This window comes from Oncorhynchus keta, chromosome 8, assembly GCF_023373465.1.
Source record: "Oncorhynchus keta strain PuntledgeMale-10-30-2019 chromosome 8, Oket_V2, whole genome shotgun sequence".
In the NCBI taxonomy this organism is placed as follows: Eukaryota; Metazoa; Chordata; class Actinopteri; order Salmoniformes; family Salmonidae; genus Oncorhynchus; species Oncorhynchus keta.
The window spans coordinates 19,586,947-19,609,167 of record NC_068428.1 but is presented as its reverse complement, the minus strand read 5'-3'; the positions used below and the strand labels follow the sequence as shown (position 1 = coordinate 19,609,167).

Below are 22,221 nucleotides of genomic sequence, written 5' to 3'. Positions count from 1 at the left end.
TTTTGAGTAAAAACCTCCTTCCATCAGCAAGGGCATTGAAGATGAAACGTGGCTGGGTCTTTCAGCATGACAATGATCCCAAACACACTGCCCGGGCAATGAAGGAGTGGCTTCGTAAGAAGCAATTCAAGGTCCTGGAGTGGCCTAGCCAGTCTCCAGATCTCAACCCCATAGAAAATCCTTGGAGGGAGTTGAAAGTCCGTGTTGCCCAGCAACAGCCCCAAAACATCACTGCTCTAGAGGAAATCTGCATGGAGGAATGGGCCAAAATACCAGCAACAGTGTGTGAAAACCTTGTGAAGACTTACAGAAAACGTTTGACCTCTGTCATTGCCAACAAAGGGTATATAACAAAGTATTGAGATAAACTTTTGTTATTGACCAAATACTTATTTTCCACCATAATTTGCAAATAAATTCATAAAAGATCCTACAATGTCATTTTCAGGATTTGTTTTCTCATTTTGTCTGTCATAGTTGAAGTGTACCTATGATGACAATTACAGGCCTCTCTCATCTTTTTAAGTGTGAGAACTTGCACAATTGGTGGCTGACTAAATACGTTTTTTGCCCCACTGTACACTGTACAAAACATTAGAAACATGGATTGACCAGGTGAATCCAGGTGAAAGCTATGATTCCTTATTGATGTCACTTGTTATATCCACTTTAAAATCAGTGATGATGAAGGGGAGGAGACAGATTAAAGTGGGATTTTTAAGCCTGGAGACAATTGAGACATGGATTGTGTGTGTGTGCCATTCATAGGAGAAAAGATTTACAGTGCATTCGGAAAGTATTCAGACCCCTTGACTTTTACATTTTGTTACGTTCCAGACTTATTCTAAAAAATATATATATTTTTAAATTCCCCTCATCAATCTACACACAATAATCCATAATGACAAAGCGAAAACAGCTTTAGACATTTTTTGCAAATGTAGTAAAAAGAAAAAACAGAAATACCTTATTTACATACGATTTCAGACCCTTTGTTATGAGACGTGAAATTAAGCTCAGGTGCATCCTGTTTCCATTGAGATGTTTCTGCAACTTGATTGGAGTCCACATGTAGTAAATTCAATTATTTGGACATGATTTGGATTGGCACACACCTGTCTATATAAGGTCCCACAAGACAGGATTGTGTCGAGGCAGAGATCTGGGTAAGGGTACCAAACAAATGTCTGCAGCATTGAAGGTCCCCCAAAACACAGTGGCCTCCATCATTCATAAATGGAAGAAGTTTGGAACCACCAAGACTCTTCCTAGAGCTGGCTGCCTGGCCAAACTGAGCAATCGAGGGAGAAGGGCCTTGGTCAGGGAGGTGACCAAGAACCCGATAGTCACTCTGACAGAGCTCCAGAGTTCCTCTGTGGAGATGTGGGAACCTTCCAGAAGGACAACCATCTCAGCAGCACTCCACCAATCAGGCTTTTATGGTAGAGTGGCCAGACTGAAGCCACTTCTTGGTAAAAGGCACATGACAGCCCACTTGGAGTTTGCCAAAAGGCACCCAAAGGACTCTCAGACCATGAGAAACAAGATTCTCTGGTCTTATGAAACCAAGTTTGAATTATTTGGCCTTAATGCCAAGCATCACATCTGGAGGAAACCTGGCACCATCCCTATGGTGAAGCATGGTGGTGGCAGCATCATGCTGTGGGGATGTTTTTCAGTAGCAGGGACTGGGAGACTAGTCAGGATTGAGGGAAAGATGAACGGAGCAAAGTACAGAGAGATCCTTGATGAAAACCTGCTCCAGAGTGCTCAGGACCTCCGAAATGGGGCAAAGGTTCACCTTCCAACAGGACAACGACCCTAAGCACACAGCCAAGACAACTCAGGAGTGGCTTCGGGACAAGTCTCTGAAAGTCCTTGAGTGGCCCAGCCAGAGACCAGACTTGAACCTGATCAAACATCTCTGGAGAGACCTGGAAATAGCTGTGCAGTGACGCTCCCCATCCAACGTGACAGAGCTTGAGAGGATCTGCAGAGAAGAATGGGAGAAACTCCCCAAATACAGGTGTGCCAAGCTAAAGGGTCTAAATAAAGAACAAACAGGTTTGTTTTGTCATTATGGGGTATTGTGCGTAGATTGATGACGGGAAACAACAATTTAACACATTTTAGAATAAGGCTGTAAATTATGAAAGAAGTCAAGGGGTCTGAATACTTTCCGAATGCACAGTAAGTGCCTTTGAACAGTGAATAGTAGTAGGTGCCAGGCACGCCGGTTTGAGTGTGTCAACAACTGCAACGCTACTGGGTTTTTCACACTCAACAGTTTTCTGTGTGTATCAAGAATGGTCCACCACCTGAAGGACACCCAACTTGAAACAACTGTGGGAAGCATTGGAGTCAACATGGGCAGCATCCCTGTGGAACGTTTGACACCTTGTAGAGTCCATGCCCAGACGAATTGATGTTGTTCTGAGGGCAAAAGGGGGTGCAACTCAATATTAGGGAGGTGTTACTGATGTTTTGTGCTGCCACAGCTGCAGGTGTTTGAAGCTGTCCCTCCACCACTATTACCGTGTGATCTCAATGTCAAGCAGCAAAGAGAAGCTCCTCAATCTCCCTGCATCAGTATGAAGGAGATCAGCCTTTGGTCTCAGCACTTGCAGCGCTACAGCCAACCTGCTATCGCTTCACACCACTTATTTATATGCCCCATTATTCCAGCTCATGTCTTTTTCATCTAACGGCAGGTTAATACTGGGAAACCCCGGTACGTTTAAAGAGGCGCCTAACAGTCTTCCCATGGCTGTGGTGTCTGTGGCGTCTTCAGACGGACTGGGATTGAGGATTGGGGGGTAAGGAGAAAAACTAAATCCACATCTTTGTAATCCTCTAGAAACCACAACCAGCAACATTCTGACCAAGGAGAGAAATCTGAATATTTATTTATTGTGTGGGAAAAAAAAATACAGAAATAGTCAGAGTAGACGTAGCAATGCACGACAGAGCACAGAATGGATTTAAGAGATGGATATACAAACAAGCAGGGCTGAATTCATGTGGTCATTCAAGAATTGTGTGTCATGGTGGGACGTAATGGCAATGGGGTTTCAACATTATTGCTCTTTCTCCTCACACACATACACTGTGCACAAAACATTAGGAACACCTGCTCTTTCCATGACACAGACTGACCAGGTGAATCCAGCTGAAAGCAACGATCCCTTATTGATGTCACCTATTAAATCCACTTCAGTCAGTGTAGATGAAGGGAAGGAGACATGTTAAAGAAGGATGTTTAAGCCTTGAGATAATTGAGACATGGATTGAGATATGGATTGAGATATGGATTGTGCACGTGAATGGGAAAGACAAGATTTAAGTGCCTTTGAACAGGGTAGGTGCCAGGCGCCCCGGTTTGAGTGTGTCAAGAACTGCAACGCTGCTGGGGTTTTCAAGCTCAACAGTTTTCCCAAGAATGGTCCACCATCCAAAGGACATCCAGCCAACTTAACACAACTGTGCGAAGCATTGGAGTCAACATGGGCCAGCATCCCTGTGGAACCCTTTGGACACCTTGTAGAGTCCCTGCCTCGACGAATTGAGACTGTTCTGAGGGCAAAAGAGGGCGCAGCTTAGTATTAGGAAAGTGTTCCTAATGTGTTGTATACTCAATCACACACACTGATCCCTGGGATACCATGTGCTGCCTTGAGGCCATAGCTGAGTAGTGAGAGACCTGTTTGGCTGAGTCCACGCCACTAGTCTGTCCAGCTGGAGCTACGAGTCAACAGCTGGGCCTTTTGCTCGCTATCCCTCTCTCACCCCTTTCCTCCTTTTAATTTGACATCTGTTCCCTTGGCAATCAATATTTTATTAAGATATTCCAAGCAGAGAGGAAGCAGCCAGGTGTAGTGTTGCAGACAGTACTAGTTTTAACTGTAGACAGAGCAGAGGCACACAGAGCAGAGATCAGCTCTGGAACAAGAACAAACTGGACCTCTGCATTACTGAAGGGTCACCAGCACTGACCACAGAACAGTTCTTAACCCTGGTGGTGTTAGGCTATTCCACGACAAGGCTCGATGATGGATGGGTGTATTGGAAAGCTACTGTGAACAGACAGTATTTAATCATTGGGGTTATTTATAAAAGTAAAGAAAACAACAGTGACCTTTAAAATACACCTATCACTAAAGATTAGAGTGTGAGCTCATGGTTAAGCATGCCTGACCTTCAGGCTAAATCTAAGGCCGAATTATAGACCAACAAAATTGTTAGTAAAAATAAAGCACTTTCAGGGTCGGGGTCGGTAGGCTGTCCCCTGATAGTAAAGAGACCTCTCAATGAAAGTGTGTGTTCACCAGTGCGTGCTTGCATCCTGGTGTGGAGGTGATTCTGCATGTGCGTGTTTTTGAGAGAGTACGGATGAGTGTGTGAGCCTGCGCGGGTGTAGCCTATAATCAACCCTCTCCACTCCATCTCCCCAGGGTTGGTCGGGCAGGATTGTAGTGAGTTTGCGTCACCGGGATGACATCAGGCATTAAGCACCCAGGCCAGTTACATTGACTGCAACAGCTAAATATAGATGAGGGCCGGACCAGAATAGAAGAGTCAGAATGAGGGGGAGGCTCAGGGCCAGATCCATTACACACACTAAAAGAACTCCTTTGAACACATTCAGGCCTTTTGTGTTTCTGGAAGAGAAACAAAGATTGGGTCAGATATCCTTACAAGGAGTTGTCCTACTACTCACAGTAAAGGAATGCTTCCTCTAACACTAGAGTAGGGCGCTATGGCACAGACCGACACATTGCTCTGTCAAGTATGTCTCTGTATGATGTCATACACCAGCCAGGGAACATTCAGAACATTTGGAACGGTCCAGGGACATTCTTTACCGGGAGAATACGGTGAAAATGTTTTCCCCCTGAGGCATATGTCTGAATGTGTACTGTAAGTATTTTAGACAAGGTAATCACTCAGCAAGCCTATTAGGACCAGGCCACCCACCTCTCAAACCCTCCTTCCTGTGTGTGTGCGCCGCATGTTAGCATGGAGCAATAATCCAGCTTGTTAATGACAGGGTTAATATCAAATCCGTGTCAGGAAACAAGTTCACGACTTTCAGATGGCAGAGAGCGGGCCGGGTCGACTTTACGAGGCTCCAACATAAACAAGTCACTTCATGAATTTGTTCTCCAGTACAAACTCGCGCACACCCACGAACACCCACGCACAACCACGCACAACCACGCACAACCACACACAACCACGCACAACCACACACACACACCCACGCACACCCACGCACACCCACGCACAACCACGCACACCCACACACAACCACGCACAACCACACACACACACCCACGAACACCCACACACAACCACGCACACACACACACACACCCACGCACAACCACGCACACACACACACACCCACGCACACCCACACACACACACCCACGCACAACCACGCACACCCACGAACACCCACACACAACCACGCACAACCATGCACAACCATGCACAACCGCACACACCCACACACAACTACGCACACAACCACGCACACCTATGTAACACTAAGAACAAGGCCATTAAAAACGGCTAAAGTACAGGATATGAACCAGAGATGCGATATACTCTATGTAACTGCATCTGAGTCTAACATGGATGGGTATGAATGATGAGAGGTTTTACAAACATACAAACCGACGGCACATTCCCAAGGCAGTCGCTATCAATAAACTGTGGCCAACTAAATGATCAAGTGGCCTTACAGCAGGCCTTGGTGTCTCAGTGAGTCTGCTGAAACAAGATGATTCATTTCATTCAAAGTGTATGTGTTGGCGGAGTCATAAATGATTGGACGATGGTGGCAGGTTTCATTAGGGGACAGGAAGGGACCACAAAGAGACCAAAAAGGCCAGATACACAACGACCAGACTGACACACGCACGCAAACAGACGTACACAAACACACAGAATCTTCAAATTCTTTCTTACTCACTGAACAATCATCACGGTTAATTGTCCATAACGGTTAATTGTCCATAACGGTTAATTGTCCATAACGATTAGTGGCTACTAAAGAAACCAAATCTAGGCCTATTAACAAAAAAATGTCATGTATGATTTATCTTTCGACTGTAAAGCTGTTAAATGAAAAATCCCATGGGCAGGGTGTCTGGGATTGAAACGTCCCTGACTCACACATAACCAGTTACCATAATGAGAACCTTGTCTCTCCGTCTTAACTTCAAATCACTGCAGTTCCTTTACAGTCTGAGATGCAGACGATATATACTGCTGCCTGCTGTCATACCAGGATTCAGAACTCTGTTCATCATTCATAACACAGTACAGCACCTTGACCACCACCAGCCGCTGACACTACAACCATCACACACACTCTCCCCCCTATACTACCTGTCAGTCAGCCAGAATATCTAAATCCACAGCATATTTCTCTGTAACCGGCTGGAGAACAAGGAGAGAAGGCCAGGGCCAATCCAACCTCCCAACACTCACTACTGAACTGCTGTGACGCAGGATATGGTAATGGGAGGAAAGGGAGTTGACTTCAGTCACCTTCAATCCGGGTGGTTATATTGTCACGATGCCACGTCTTCATGTACACAGGGACAGGACAGGAGGCAGTCCCTGTGTGGGCCTGTGAAATTAGGCTGCATCTAATTAAATAACATGTTACAGGTTTCTGTGATCAGGTGAGAGAGCAGCTGGCTCAGATTAATACTGCTGCTACAATGCTACACTGCACTGCCCCCACTGACGAATAGGGGGCCTCTTCTCCACACAGAGGAATACAGAGTTAGCAGCATACACTCATTACTATTACCTACGGGGGAATAGGAGTCTGGCAGTTTAAGGAGAAGGAAAAACAATTACAGGTACAATATCCCCTCTAAGATCCGCAAAGCAGAACGGACTGCATTAACCACGAGAAAACACAACACACTTAACCTTCTGTAAAAGCTGAATATGAATACGGAAGAGATCTCATGCCAAGCGTTATTGAGTGTGCATGCGTGTAGCAGGAGGGAGGCTCAGAGGATTTAGAGCAGTGGGTTTTTAGAAGTGGAGAGAAAGCCTTAGCCGAGGTCTCCTGAGAGTGATAGGGGCTCGCTTTTCATTAAGAAGGCCTCTGAGTATCAGTCCATTTCAGATCCTCGCTCTCTCTTTGTGTGTGTGTGTGTGTGTGTGTGTGTGTGTGTGTGTGTGTGTGTGTGTGTGTGTGTGTGTGTGTGTGTGTGTGTGTGTGTGTGTGTGTGTGTGTGTGTGTGTGTGTGTGTGTGTGTGTGTGTGTGTATTAAGCTAGCTCCTAACCTTGTGCTGTAAGTTTACCATTGTACTCAGCAGGGGATAAGTGTTTTGTGATTCCACCGGACATGCTGATGTGGTGCCTGTTTGCTACAGCCTGCTCGTCACAGCCCCCCATCATCCTCCCACCCAGCCCTGCTTTACTCTTCTCCAGGGGTGTCTGCCGCTGTGCCTGAACACAAACTGGCAACCATCAGCCTCTCCTGGTACAAGAATGTTGGGCTCCCGAGTGAAAGACACTGTATTTCAGTGCTATAGGTGTCACTACAGACACCCTGGTTCGAATCCAGTCTGTATCACAACCGGCCGTGATTGGTAGTCCCGTAGGGCGGCGCACAATTGGAGCAGCGTCTTCCGGGTTTGGCCGGTGTAGGCCATCATTGTAAATATGAATTTGTTCTTAACTGACTTGACTAGTTAAATAAAAGGTCAAACATTTAATACAAATGTTAGAGAACACCCCCTGCAGGCAACCAGACTCTCCACCCCCTGCAGGCAACCAAACTCTCCACCGCCTGCAGGCAACCAAACTCTCCACCCCCTGCAGGCAACCAGACTCTCCACCGCCTGCAGGCAACCAAACTCTCCACCGCCTGCAGGCAACCAGACTCTCCACCGCCTGCAGGCAACCAGACTCTCCACCGCCTGCAGGCAACCAGACTCTCCACCGCCTGCAGGCAACCAGACTCTCCACCGCCTGCAGGCAACCAAACTCTCCACTGCCTGCAGGCAACCAAACTTTCCACCCCCTGCAGGCAACCAGACTCTCCACCGCCTGCAGGCAACCAGACTCTCCACCGCCTGCAGGCAACCAGACTCTCCACCGCCTGCAGGCAACCAAACTCTCCACCGCCTGCAGGCAACCAAACTCTCCACCCCCTGCAGGCAACCAGATTCTCCACCGCCTGCAGGCAACCAGACTCTCCACCGCCTGCAGGCAACCAGACTCTCCACCGCCTGCAGGCAACCAGACTCTCCACCGCCTGCAGGCAACCAGACTCTCCACCGCCTGCAGGCAACCAGACTCTCCACCGCCTGCAGGCAACCAGACTCTCCACCGCCTGCAGGCAATCAAACTCTCCACCGCCTGCAGGCAACCAAACTCTCCACCCCCTGCAGGCAACCAGACTCTCCACCGCCTGCAGGCAACCAGACTCTCCACCGCCTGCAGGCAACCAGACTCTCCACCGCCTGCAGGCAACCAGACTCTCCACCGCCTACCTGGTTAATATGGGAGGGGACTGAGGGAGTGGCGAGGCTGGAGAGATGACATGCTTTGGGATCAATAGACCGTCCATATCCACTCTAAAGTACTTGGAACAATATATTTAGGCAAGCAGGCACTGTCGAGCAGGGCAACTGTCCAATTGGCTCATATCTGATTGAAACACTGAACTCAAACAGGGAATTCTACTCAGAAGTGTGTGTAAAATCACTGGGCTGAGGAATAGTGTTGTGTTTAGTGTTCTTGTGTCCAGTGGCGTTGTAGGCCTAAATCTTACCTTCTCTGCATCTCCAGGTCCTCTGGCGATGGTCCATTCTGAACCTGGGGGCTCTGGGGGCTCTGTCTTGGCAACGTGGGGCCTGTAGAGAGAACACAGGGACGGTCACATATCTGCTCGGAGAAAATGGCCTCTGGACTCGTGGCTTTTGACTTAAATTTCAACTCCTAAACATTGACGTCAATGTAGTCTGATTTCTATTCCACCAAGTCATTTCTCAGCATTTCTTTCAAAATCAGGATAGATCAAACCCAAACCGCACTTCAACTACCTCCTCCTAAACGCTCTTCCCTTCTCCTTTTCAGGCCAAACCGATCCTTTCAAGCATAATTCACTGACGGCCGGCTGGGTTGTGACCCAATGTCTGATCCACTCCCAGAGCTGTCCATCAGCTTTCTCTCAAAGGTACTCCAACCAATCAGCAATCATATCCACTGATGGCACTGGACCGCTGCCAAAGGGTCATGGAGTGACAAAACCATTGATTATCTGGGGATTGTAGAGACAAGACCATCGAAAGAAAACACAAACACACACAATCAATCAGCTCCACATGTCAGGGACCAAATATATATTGCTGTTGACAAAAGGTATACATGCTAAAGTGGTTTTAAGTGATTCACTGAAGCCTACGTTCGATAGGTGAAAAGCCTCCACGGGGGTGGCCAGACTAAGAGTGTATCGACGGAAGTTGGAGGGCTTGGATCTGCCCAAAAGAGAAGAATCGTCAGAGGCTGTCAGTATTCTGGCTGACTAGTGTCTGTGTCGAGCAGTGATACATTGATATGCTATTCCAGACAGACAGAGAGCGGGACAACGAGGAGTAGAGAGAGGGCTCCAGATCTGAGAGAAGAATACGGATTTGATCTGGAATGGTGTGGCAGCAGTGATACATTGATATGCTATTCCAGACAGACAGAGAGCGGGACAACGAGGAGTAGAGAGAGGGCTCCAGATCTGAGAGAAAAATACGGATTTGATCTGGAACGGTTTGGCAGCAGTGACTCCTATATAACCTTCTGTCCATACACCAGACCTGCTGGTGACAGTCCATCACAACCACCAGGTACAGGCCTTTACACTCCTCAGCCACAAGCCGATCTGCTGAACAAGCATGTACCACCTATGAACTGCTACAAAATGGAATATAATGTTGTGGATAAAGTTCGAAATGACAATTGCATGTTTACAACGTCTAAAGACCTGCATCACTACACCGTATTTTGGAGCCTTTATTGGTGTGGTTTTTTGGTAAGTTGATCAAAAACAAGTGAAATCACAAAAAAAGGTGTCTGGACCCTTCAACAACATGCTATTTACATCAAAAATAGAGATTTGGTCATACAAAAAGAAAACATATCCTTTAAAAGGCTCACATAGACCCAGCCTGGCCTCTTTGGCATGGGCCTCTGGATCAATGCAGCATTCAACGGGCGATGGGGGGGGGGGCCTTGAAGCTCAGAGGGGCCCTGTTTACCAGGTATGGAGGTACAGAGTATAGACAATTATGTGATGGAGCTGAGCTGACATTTTGTCTGTTTTCTTTGCCTACACTAAACAGCAGGAAACAGTGGCAATGGGTTTGAGAGGAAGACAGATGGAAGACAGCGAGAGATACCACTCACTTCATAACAATCTTTTCCAGGTAGGGCTGTTGTCTGCGTAATGATGGCTGCAGCACAATGACTGCCAGTGGTGCTTTGTGTGAGCAGGGAAATAGTCCGAAACGGATCCCAGGCCTGTTATAACGAGAGGGGAAATATGTGCCGGACAGTCTCAGCGCTGTGGTCACTCTCACCAAACAGCGGAAATGGTCTCCTGGCCGATGATAAAGTAGTATCTCATAGATCCCAGTGTAAACAACACCAGTCCCCCAGAGCATGTCCGGCAGCACGCCTGAGATGGGGTGTCTGTCTGGACAGTAACAGTGTTGTGAAAGGGCCACTCCCCTCGCAGAGTTAGAAATGGAGCTAAATTCATTTAGGACATGGGACTAGGAGCAATGCATTCAGATAATCACGTTATGTAATGAGAAACAATAAGTAGCTACATGGGGAAATGTGTTTTCTTCCTGAACACCAGCACTGAACAGTAAAGAAACTCCAGCTCTCATCTACAATGTCTCGATTTATGTTGTGGAACGAATCACCCAAACCTAATAACAAAGCAGTTTCCTTTTCCAACCACTAAATCAAGCAGTATTAAGTTAGTAGCTAGCCATCTGGAGCATATAGCACCAGGCAGGGTGGTGTGGGTGAGGTTTGCTCCATCCTCTGTCCACAGCATTACTGAATTACAGTCATCCCTGCTTCTGTTTATATGTTGACACAGCCCATGCGTCCAGGATGACCGCACCCTCCATCAACACAGCCATCGTGTGTGTGTGTGTGTGTGTGTGTGTGTGTGTGTGTGTGTGTGTGTGTGTGTGTGTGTGTGTGTGTGTGTGTGTGTGTGTGTGTGTGTGTGTGTGTGTGTGTGTGTGTGTGTGTGTGTGTGTGTGTGTGTGTGTGTGTGTGTGTACTCTACAGTCAACAACTCACTCCTCAAAATGGAACCAACAGCAGGCTTCACCACCTTCCTACCCCTTTATGTAACCCCCCAAACGCTTCTGTAGCCGTATTCAGGGTATCCAGAGCCAGGTAAGACAAAGCACCCCCGGCTGGCCGGCACCCAACAGCACTTAGTCTCTGTAAAGATAGGCACTGAGTTTTCCGCCTCTTTACAATCCTCTCACATCATTAGATCCCATACTGGGACTGAAATACTTCTGCTGCATGGCTTTACAATCCATCCTAACAACATTTTCTATGGCTAAAAACCAACAACAGTGCATCCACAGTTAAATAAATCATGTTGAATCAAGACTTCCCCGTTACTGAAATACAGACCATACATGATTCTCTGATTAATGCCCGAGAATGTGTCACTGGACTGAGAAACAAATGGTAAGATCACTATACCTCACAAAACAAATGCACACAAACACAAATCCAGTGTAACAGTAGAAGTCCCATTGAGCCAGGGAGCAGAGAGAGCATCATCACACCTACATGATGGCAGGGAGACTGCAGGCCTCTTCTGGCAGCAGATATACTGCCACAGTCCATCATTCAGGCAGTCTTTACGTGCTCCGACCACAGCCCTGGACCTAGTCTTAACCATAGACACAGTACCAACTAAAACCCCAGATCCAGTCCCAAACTCCGCCCCAGGCATCATGGCTCCGCTGGCAGCCACCCCATCTGCAGAGTCCTGGGAACTCAGATAGAGCACCATGTTTCTGGACACACACAGCGTCCCGAGCTGCTACTAACAGTACGCCACGCCTGGAGCCAGGGCTACGCGGATGCTCAGGTCAATAAGACACACAGCAGACAGGCAGAGAGGAGAGGAGGAAGGGAGTAGCGAGCGAGCGAGAGAGAGAGAGAGAGAGAGAGAGAGAGGAGTATTTACAGGATGTAGTCCCACGCTCCAGTTGGTCCGCGCGGCACACTTCCTGGTCTTGATCAATTATTCATGGGTGAAGGGCAGAGAACTGCCCCCCCCCACCCCCCATCGCCCTTCACCTCATCACACCATATGTGTATCAATTCTAGAGACAAACCAAGTCAAAAACCCAGAGGGAAGACATGAAGAAATGGAAACAGAGACACAGAAAGTGGCACACAGAGTAAGAAGAGAGATGTATACGAGAGAAACAGCTACAAACAACAAACCAGAGCTTTCCTTTGATCACACTGCATTGGTGCGTTTCCCCACCGGACCGTGAAGGTATTGTACAAACAGCCTGATGGGCTCTCTTCTAATGTGTTATTTTCTAATTAACAACATGTGTTGGTTTCCTCCCTGTTACATCACACAGGTCTACAGAGGAGATGAAGGGAAGAGAGGAAGAGATGAGGGTGGTCTCTGAGGTTTTGCTCTTTCTGTGAAACAGCCATCTTGTATTCCAGCCCCTTCCAGCCCCTGTAGTGTCTCTCTATTCCTATTTCACTGTTCCTGGATCAGGAAGACGTAAATCACTGCCTCGGTCTGTTCCCTGGACTGCTGACCTGGGACCTGTGTGATGGGGCTCTGTCATACTGCTGATGAAGAGGACCAGGTAGAGCCCTATACATACTACTGATGAAGAGGACCAGGTAGAGCCCTATACATAGTGCTGAAGAAGATGACCAGGTAGAGCCCATACATACTGCTGAAGAAGAGGACCAGGTAGAGCCCTATACATAGTGCTGATGAAGAGGACCAGGTAGAGCCCATACATACTGCTGAAGAAGAGGACCAGGTAGAGCCCTATACATACTGCTGATGAAGAGGACCAGGTAGAGCCCATACATACTGCTGAAGAAGAGGACCAGGTAGAGTCCTATACATAGTGCTGATGAAGAGGACCAGGTAGAGCCCTATACATAGTGCTGAAGAAGAGGACCAGGTAGAGTCCTATACATAGTGTTGATGAAGTGGCCCAGGTAGAGCCCTATACATAGTGCTGATGAAGAGGACCAGGTAGAGCCCTATACATACTGCTGATGAAGAGGACCAGGTAGAGCCCTATACATAGTGCTGATGAAGAGGACCAGGTAGAGCCCTATACATAGTGCTGATGAAGAGGACAGGTAGAGCCCTATACATAGTGCTGATGAAGAGGACCAGGTAGAGCCCTATACATAGTGCTGATGAAGAGGACAGGTAGAGCCCTATACATAGTGCTGATGAAGAGGACCAGGTAGAGCCCTATACATAGTGCTGATGAAGAGGACCAGGTAGAGCCCTATACATAGTGCTGATGAAGAGGACCAGGTAGAGCCCTATACATAGTGCTGATGAAGAGGACAGGTAGAGCCCTATACATAGTGCTGATGAAGAGGACCAGGTAGAGCCCTATACATAGTGCTGATGAAGAGGACAGGTAGAGCCCTATACATAGTGCTGATGAAGAGGACAGGTAGAGCCCTATACATAGTGCTGATGAAGAGGACCAGGTAGAGCCCTATACATAGTGCTGATGAAGAGGACCAGGTAGAGCCCTATACATAGTGCTGATGAAGAGGACCAGGTAGAGCCCTATACATAGTGCTGATGAAGAGGACCAGGTAGAGCCCTATACATAGTGCTGATGAAGAGGACCAGGTAGAGCCCATGCATAGTGCTGAGGAAGAGGACCAGGTAGAGCCCTATACATAGTGCTGATGAAGAGGACCAGGTAGAGCCCATACATAGTGCTGAAGAAGAGGACCAGGTAGAGCCCTATACATAGTGCTGATGAAGAGGACCAGGTAGAGCCCTATACATAGTGCTGATGAAGAGGACAGGTAGAGCCCTATACATAGTGCTGAAGAAGAGGACCAGGTAGAGCCCATACATAGTGCTGATGAAGAGGACCAGGTAGAGCCCATACATACTGCTGAAGAAGAGGACCAGGTAGAGCCCTATACATAGTGCTGATGAAGAGGACCAGGTAGAGCCCTATACATAGTGCTGAAGAAGAGGACCAGGTAGAGTCCTATACATAGTGCTGATGAAGAGGCCCAGGTAGAGCCCTATACATAGTGCTGATGAAGAGGCCCAGGTAGAGCCCTATACATACTGCTGATGAAGAGGACCAGGTAGAGCCCTATACATAGTGCTGATGAAGAGGACCAGGTAGAGCCCTATACATAGTGCTGATGAAGAGGACCAGGTAGAGCCCTATACATAGTGCTGATGAAGAGGACAGGTAGAGCCCTATACATAGTGCTGATGAAGAGGACCAGGTAGAGCCCTATACATAGTGCTGATGAAGAGGACAGGTAGAGCCCTATACATAGTGCTGATGAAGAGGACCAGGTAGAGCCCTATACATAGTGCTGATGAAGAGGACCAGGTAGAGCCCTATACATAGTGCTGATGAAGAGGACAGGTAGAGCCCTATACATAGTGCTGATGAAGAGGACCAGGTAGAGCCCTATACATAGTGCTGATGAAGAGGACAGGTAGAGCCCTATACATAGTGCTGATGAAGAGGACAGGTAGAGCCCTATACATAGTGCTGATGAAGAGGACCAGGTAGAGCCCTATACATAGTGCTGATGAAGAGACCAGGTAGAGCCCTATACATAGTGCTGATGAAGAGGACCAGGTAGAGCCCATGCATAGTGCTGATGAAGAGGACCAGGTAGAGCCCTATACATAGTGCTGATGAAGAGGACCAGGTAGAACCCATACATACTGCTGAAGAAGAGGACCAGGTAGAGCCCTATACATAGTGCTGATGAAGAGGACCAGGTAGAGCCCATACATACTGCTGAAGAAGAGGACCAGGTAGAGCCCTATACATAATGCTAATGAAGAGGACCAGGTAGAGCCCTATACATAGTGCTGATGAAGAGGACCAGGTAGAGCCCTATACATAGTGCTGATGAAGAGGACAGGTAGAGCCCTATACATAGTGCTGATGAAGAGGACCAGGTAGAGCCCTATACATAGTGCTGATGAAGAGGACAGGTAGAGCCCTATACATAGTGCTGATGAAGAGGACCAGGTAGAGCCCTATACATACTGCTGATGAAGAGGACCAGGTAGAGCCCTATACATACTGCTGATGAAGAGGACCAGTAAAAAGTTGGAGGGGAAATTATGACTGATGTACTTTAGGTGAGACAAAATTACTTTTTGGGAGGCCATCTCGGGTAATGGTTATTGATCAATCATGTTGAGAGACGGGAGGCCGGCTCCCCACTGACCTGAGAGACCACAGGCCCAGTCTAATTACCCACAGTCCTCTACATTCTGCTGACAGGCCCAAGGCAGGAGGCACTCAGAGTGAAATTACACATGACTTGGCAAAACGAACAATTACCATTCCACTCCACATGCATTTTCTGGTCAAATATACTGCTAGAAATGTGGGCTGTTAATAGTGTTTACTCTTCAGTGCGCTTTGGTATCAGAGTGGCAAATACATGTTGAACCATTAGTTCTTTTCTCTAGTGACCAGTAGTAAGTCATTATAGTATCATGTGCTGAGAAGCTCCTGCTCATTTCCAACTAATCTAATTCCACCAATCAATAATCTAAGTAACAGCAAGAGGACCAAAACAAGTCTTAATCGCCACCAAAACATCAGCTGATTCTCTCCGTCTCACCATACAGATGTAAGCCACTTATATGTGTCAACAAGAGAAACCTAATGCATCCCCAAGTGTTCCATCACTTTCCCAGAGTGACATTAACACCTTCTGGCTGCCTGTCTCATTACTTCAACCCCAACACTACTGCTGTAACACTGCGTGCAACCCGCACATGAATCCCCCCAGTCGAGTCAGGAGAGTCTCGCAGCTTAACACTCACAAACATGCAGTGTCTAAACAATGGCTTCCCCATTTGTGAAATGGAGTGCTGCTACTGTTAACAGGCTGACAGATGTATGGTGTGAGGGCGCTGGGAGAAAAACGAAGAGTCGTCAGGGTACAGATGATTGGCCCTCCTGACTCCCCAGGTTCGCTATCCCTAGGCTATAAGAGTTTCACTGTAGTTTGGGCTGCCAATCAGGTTAAGCAGCTGTGGTGGATGATGCTAGGTGCTGCATGTCAGAACATCTTCCTTTACGGTTACAGAAACAGCTTTAGAGGAGTCTAGCTGTCTGCGATGGCAGGCGGCCTGTGATAGAATATTGATGACTGCAGTGCAAGCATTCCTGTCTCCCATAGGAAGACAGACACACAGTACAGACATGTAGACAAATGTAATGACGGTACAGGCCATATACACTACCCACAAACCCTTGCACCTTTCCAAGGTGGGTCTTATTCTGAGGCAGAGGGGGAGACAGGGAGTCTAGGTGACGGTAGGACAGTGACCTCTCCCCTCTACTCCCCCTTCCCCCTGTCCTTAACAGGGATGTCAGCAGCAGAGCTTGCCATCTCCATTACCCCAGGGAGGGCCACTGATACAGACGCAGCACCCCACACCAGGCCAGCTCAGGTGGCCGGATGCCTCAGCGCAGGTCTGACGTAACATCGCCTAATAAAAGATGCTCTGCTTGGAAACACTACGGCCATAAGCAGACGCAGCGCATATCCCCTCCCTCCATAGGAGAAGGTAAACATTGTATTTCTGGCTCAGCCACAATGTTAGGGGAGGCAACCAGGGCTATAGAGCCCCAGACCAGGTCAGGTCAGCTGGCACCTGTGGATGAGGTCATCATTGAGCTCTGCCAACGCCTCGGAACGAACAGCCCCTACAGCGCACTAGACCCCAGCCTCGGAACTAAGCCCCTACAGAGCACTAGACCCCAGCCTCGGAACTAACAGCCCTTACAGAGCACTAGACCCCAGCCTCGGAACTAAGCCCCTACAGAGCACTAGACCCCAGTCTCGGAACTAACAGCCCTTACAGAGCACTAGACCCCAGCCTCGGAACTAAGCCCCTATGGAGCACTAGACCCCAGCCCCGGAACTAAGCCCCTATGGAGCACTAGACCCCAGCCCCGGAACTAAGCCCCTATGGAGCACTAGACCCCAGCCCCGGAACTAAGCCCCTATGGAGCACTAGACCCCAGCCTCGGAAACTAACAGCCCGTACGGAGCACTTAGACCCCAGCCTCGGAACTAACAGCCCCTACGGCGCACTAGACCCCAGCCTCGGAACTAAGCCCCTACGTAGCACTAGACCCCAGCCTCGGAACTAACAGCCCTTACAGAGCACTAGACCCCAGCCTCGGAACTAAGCCCCTATGGAGCACTAGACCCCAGCCCCAGAACTAAGCCCCTATGGAGCACTAGACCCCAGCCTCGGAACTAAGCCCCTATGGAGCACTAGACCCCAGCCCCGGAACTAAGCCCCTATGGAGCACTAGACCCCAGCCTCGGAACTAAGCCCCTACGGAGCACTAGACCCCAGCCCCGGAACTAACAGCCCCTACGGAGCACTAGACCCCAGCTTCAGAAACTAACAGCCCCTACGGATCACTTGACCCCAGCCTCGGAAACTAACAGCCCGTACGGAGCACTTAGACCCCAGCCTCGGAACTAACAGCCCCTACGGCGCACTAGACCCCAGCCTCGGAACTAAGCCCCTTACGTAGCACTAGACCCCAGCCTCGGAACTAACAGTCCCTACAGAGCACTAGACCCCAGCTTCAGAAACTAACAGCCCCTACGGAGCACTAGACCCCAGCCTCGGAACTAGCAGCCGCTACGGAGCACTAGACCCCAGTCTCGGAACTAGCAGACCCTACAGAGCACTAGACCCCAGCCACAGAGATCCAGCACCCATGGGATAACCCCAAATGCAACTGTTTTGCATTGTTAGGACATTCCCAATTTGATTAGTAACCATGCATTTAGAGACAAAGCTTTCCACAGGGCACGCCGTGTACCGAAAACACTCAGCTTGCACTGAACACTCCGAGTTAGCTGAACGGAGCTAACTGAACACCGGTGCTGAAGAGATGAGTATGAGATGGAGCAGCCAGGCACCGTTTGTCAGTCTGCTGATTCAGTCTTTGAAACGGTGTGTGAATTTCACTCTAGCATTCAGGACGATGACTATCTGTATCTGTTCTGTCAGGACTGGAGGGTTGTACTGGTTGTGTGAACTCGACAGAGCCTGTGCGTCGCTGACTTTGCAGCTTGGAAACTCAGTGACAAAGTTGATGTGATTTCTTTTTCTTTCAAAGATCAGCCATGCAGAGGTCAAGGCTGCCCTCTCTCTCCTTGCCTTTTCTCCTTCTGCCAGAGGCTTACTGTTGGTTGCTACAGGGCACCAACGTATGGAACACAGCTTAGCCAATCAGGAGAAAGAGCAACTGATCTGTGACCAACCATAAGAGGACTCATGTTCCTTCTGGCAGAACTGTGTCCATCAGTGCATTTAGAGTAGATTACACTACAGGCAACTAAAACCTCGTTTTCACTGACACCTCGGATAGAGCATAACAAATTAATGTTATACAATTTACATAAAGACTTTTGTTCGCACTACTTGATACGAGAGGCACTCTTCAACTACTGCAATGATCCAGAGCATGCTGTCAGCGGTTTGGTAGCCTTGCCCTCCATCACTGGCCTACCCATTACGCCTATCAGCTGTCCCACTATACAACAACACCCTACCCCACCTCATGGCACCAATACCCAACCAAATCTGCAACCCCTTCACCCACCACCCTACCAGTGCAGCTCTACTTACTGCTGAGGATGATCTGAGCGCGACTGATCTTCTGCTGCGGCTGGAAGCGGCTCACTCTGGGAGCAGGCATGTCTGTGGATGCCTGGGAGGCCTTCTCCTCCTCGGTCTCTACAGCCCTACACCAAGAAGCAGCAGTCTCTCCCCCTCACAGAAGAGCTAGAGCCAGCAGTCTTAGGGAGTAGAGCACCAAACAGCACAGCACCAACCCTGGGCTGGATCACACCAGGGGCCCTCGCTCTCTGGTTCTCACTGCTCCTGATGTCTGGTCTCTCCCTCTCTAGTCTCCTTCCCTGATAAGTACAGAGTTGTAGTCTCTGGTAGGGCTGTGCTGGGCTGTGCTGGGCTGTGCAGGGCAGCTGTTCTGTCAGTTAGTAGTAATAGTAGTAGTAGCAAGCTGGCTGCTAGTGGAGAACCTCGCAGCAGCGTGGGCTATGGCAGTCTGGTGCCAAAGAGCATGAGCTCGTCAATAAAAAGTGTGGCAGGCAGTCGGGCGTCACGTCACACCAACCTCCATATCTACTGGGCGAATGATGCAATGGGGATCACATGATGGTATGAGTTAAGAAACAAACACATGCCAGACATCCTGAGACACTGTGGTAGGTGTCGGTGTCTGCACCCCCCTCCCCTTCTCTGTCTGTCTGCAACCCTCAAAGCCAGTCCCTGGGGCTGCAAAAACAAACTCATTTTGGCTCAGGAATGCAGCTTGTTTCTATGACAGAGACTCTGGCAAGGGTAGGCCACACACACACATAAACACATCCCAGACCTGGGTATAAATATGTATATTTGAGTATTTGTTATATAAATCTTGTTTTATTTGTATTTGAATGGTTATTTGTAAAAACCAAATATTCGACCAAATTGTACTTGAAAGTATTTGAGTATTTTCAAATACATTCCAATATTCAACTACTTGAAAGACTTTCACATGCCACCGAGACGGGCTGTAAAGGCTCAAAATACTAAACAACATTTTGCCATTGTCCAAGGAAAACACAACTTCAAGGTCCAGACACAAAAGGAGACGACAGGGATCCGGGACCAACATGACAGACTATCAGCCAGCCCTGCTCCTGTGTTGTTCTCACACACTGATGAGGTCATGGTAACAGGCATACTCGCTCTGTATTCTTCTCTGTCAACAGGCCATCACAACATGGTATTAATACCACAAAGATGCACGTTGATAAACCTACCCCTGATCCCTGACACCATGCTGGGTTGTGTTGCTAGGGCTGTAGAGGGCAGAATGGGGTGGTGGTTGAGGGGAGCCAGGGGACCCATAAAGAGAGGGACCCCACTGTGTAGAGTCAGTGTGTTCAGCTGTTTGTCCCAGGGCACAGACCGGCGTCTGTCAAAATGAAGGTCCAAACAGAAGGTGTGGAGTTGACTGAAACACGTCTGAAAAGCACTGTCCCTCCGCCTTCTAACTTGTGTTTTGTAGCCTTACATGGCACTTTCTCTCACACACTGCCTCCTTTCTCTTCTCCCTCTATATCAATCTGTCCACAACCAGAAGAAAAGGAGGGATTACAGCCAGACCACAACACCAACAGGCGTCCAGCGGCCTGACCATCCCTTCAGTCCAGTCCTCTTTTACCCATTTTAGGAGAACAGAGAGGAGTCCGACGGAGGACGGCTGTATGTCTGTCTGTATGGGTTACTGGACATGACTGACCAATCACAGAGTGACCTCAGGTCACAGCCCAGAACTAAGGTCCGCTACTGCCCAAAACATTCACCAGCAGACTGCCTCTCTGACTTTATACATAGGGATGATCAGGCATGTTAAAGCTGAGATCTGCATAAGGTGAAACAGCGCCCCTGGTTGATCCAGGTGCAGTTGTTATGGTTTTGTTTTTTAAACCGAGGAGATGAGCTTCATGGTAAAAAAGAAAATCGGGGTACATAGTCTGCTGTTCTATCATGTGTTCAGTGATGTTCAGTGATGTTCGAGGGGGGAAATAATGTTGTTTGAAGTAGCGTGGTGGTTTCCACGCTAAGGATTCCAGCTTTGAAGTTAGGGTTTAATGTTGGACCTAGACATGGGGAGAAGACGGTTGCTTTGGTGTGACTGGAGGAGGGTCACAGACCTCCATCAGACTTAACCCCTCACCAGTCACCTGACTGACGTGTATTACCAAACTTCACATGGCCTCACCAGACCACAACCACCGCCTTGTCTCCGATGGTAACCGATCGCTCCTTTGTCCTGGTACACACACACACACACACACATTCCTTCCTGACAAAAAAACACACCAATGCTGTTTCTGTCCTGTTCTGACAACGGTTCAATTCACAGCACCTGGGACTCGAGAAGCAGAATAGCCAAGGTGTGGTCGAGCTGGTTTCTGTGTAAATCCCACATTAAAAAATGTCCAATACGACCATTTTTAACTTGATATCAAATCATTTCTGGCTAACAATTAAGTTCCTTACTGCGATAGTTTTAAATTAAAATGGTCAAAAAGAAACAAAAGTAGCTTCTTAGCAAAGAGCAATTGCTCAAGCAAGATTTTTTTCTAGGACTGTCTGGGAGTAGTTCGAATGGGGAGGGGAAAACTGAAAACTAGCTGTTATTGGCAGAAAGGTGTGGAACTCTTTCTTATTGGTCTATTAACTAATTCACCAGGCAAGTCTACATCCAACCAAAACAGGCAAAAATTTCAGGCAGTCTTCAAAACAGCTCTTAAACTAAAAGGGAATTATCATCATTTTCACAATTTCACAGTATTATTCCAACCTCAGTGTGGCAAAATATATAAAACACAGAATAATCTCGTTTTTGACTGCAGTGGGCCTTTAAGCATTTCCACACAGACAGTCAGACAGCTCATAGTTAGATTATGCACTCATGTCTGTCAGCAGGCTACACCACCTTGTCACAGGCCTTATACAGAGCAAACATTACATTTAACCCCCGACCTCCATCCCTTCTCTGCCCAGTGGTCCAGTGTGTTATCTGACTGGGAGCGAAAATGGCAACAGACATTTTAGAAAAGCCCACATGCCTGAGTCTCAGACAGTAGCAGCACGGTGAGCACACAGCTCCTGTGTCAGCGGCACACTAACCAGCCTAGCGCCGACTGCCTGCCATGTGATTCCAAGGCACACATTTCACTCTGCTAAAATTAGACAAGCTACTGTAGAGACTCCAGGGATATACAGAGCATTCAGGAAGTATTCATTACCTCTTGACTTATTTCACAGCCTGAAATCAAAATGGATTAAATAT

At 48.2% G+C, this 22,221-nt stretch overlaps 1 protein-coding gene across 6 annotated transcripts in view; it reads right to left on the bottom strand.

Annotated features, from left to right (window-relative positions):
- LOC118386956 (protein enabled homolog) overlaps nucleotides 1–22,221 on the bottom strand; it is a 159,022-nt gene that overhangs the window by 38,012 nt on the left and 98,789 nt on the right. For 5 of the 6 annotated variants that reach the window (XM_052523753.1, XM_052523754.1, XM_052523752.1 and 2 more), the window contains exon 4: nucleotides 8,811–8,892. In XM_052523753.1, coding sequence (XP_052379713.1) covers nucleotides 8,811–8,892 — 82 coding nt within the window. Of the gene's footprint in view, nucleotides 1–8,810; nucleotides 8,893–18,980; nucleotides 19,437–22,221 lie in introns of those variants that run through there. The other variant, XM_052523755.1, reaches the window with a different exon arrangement.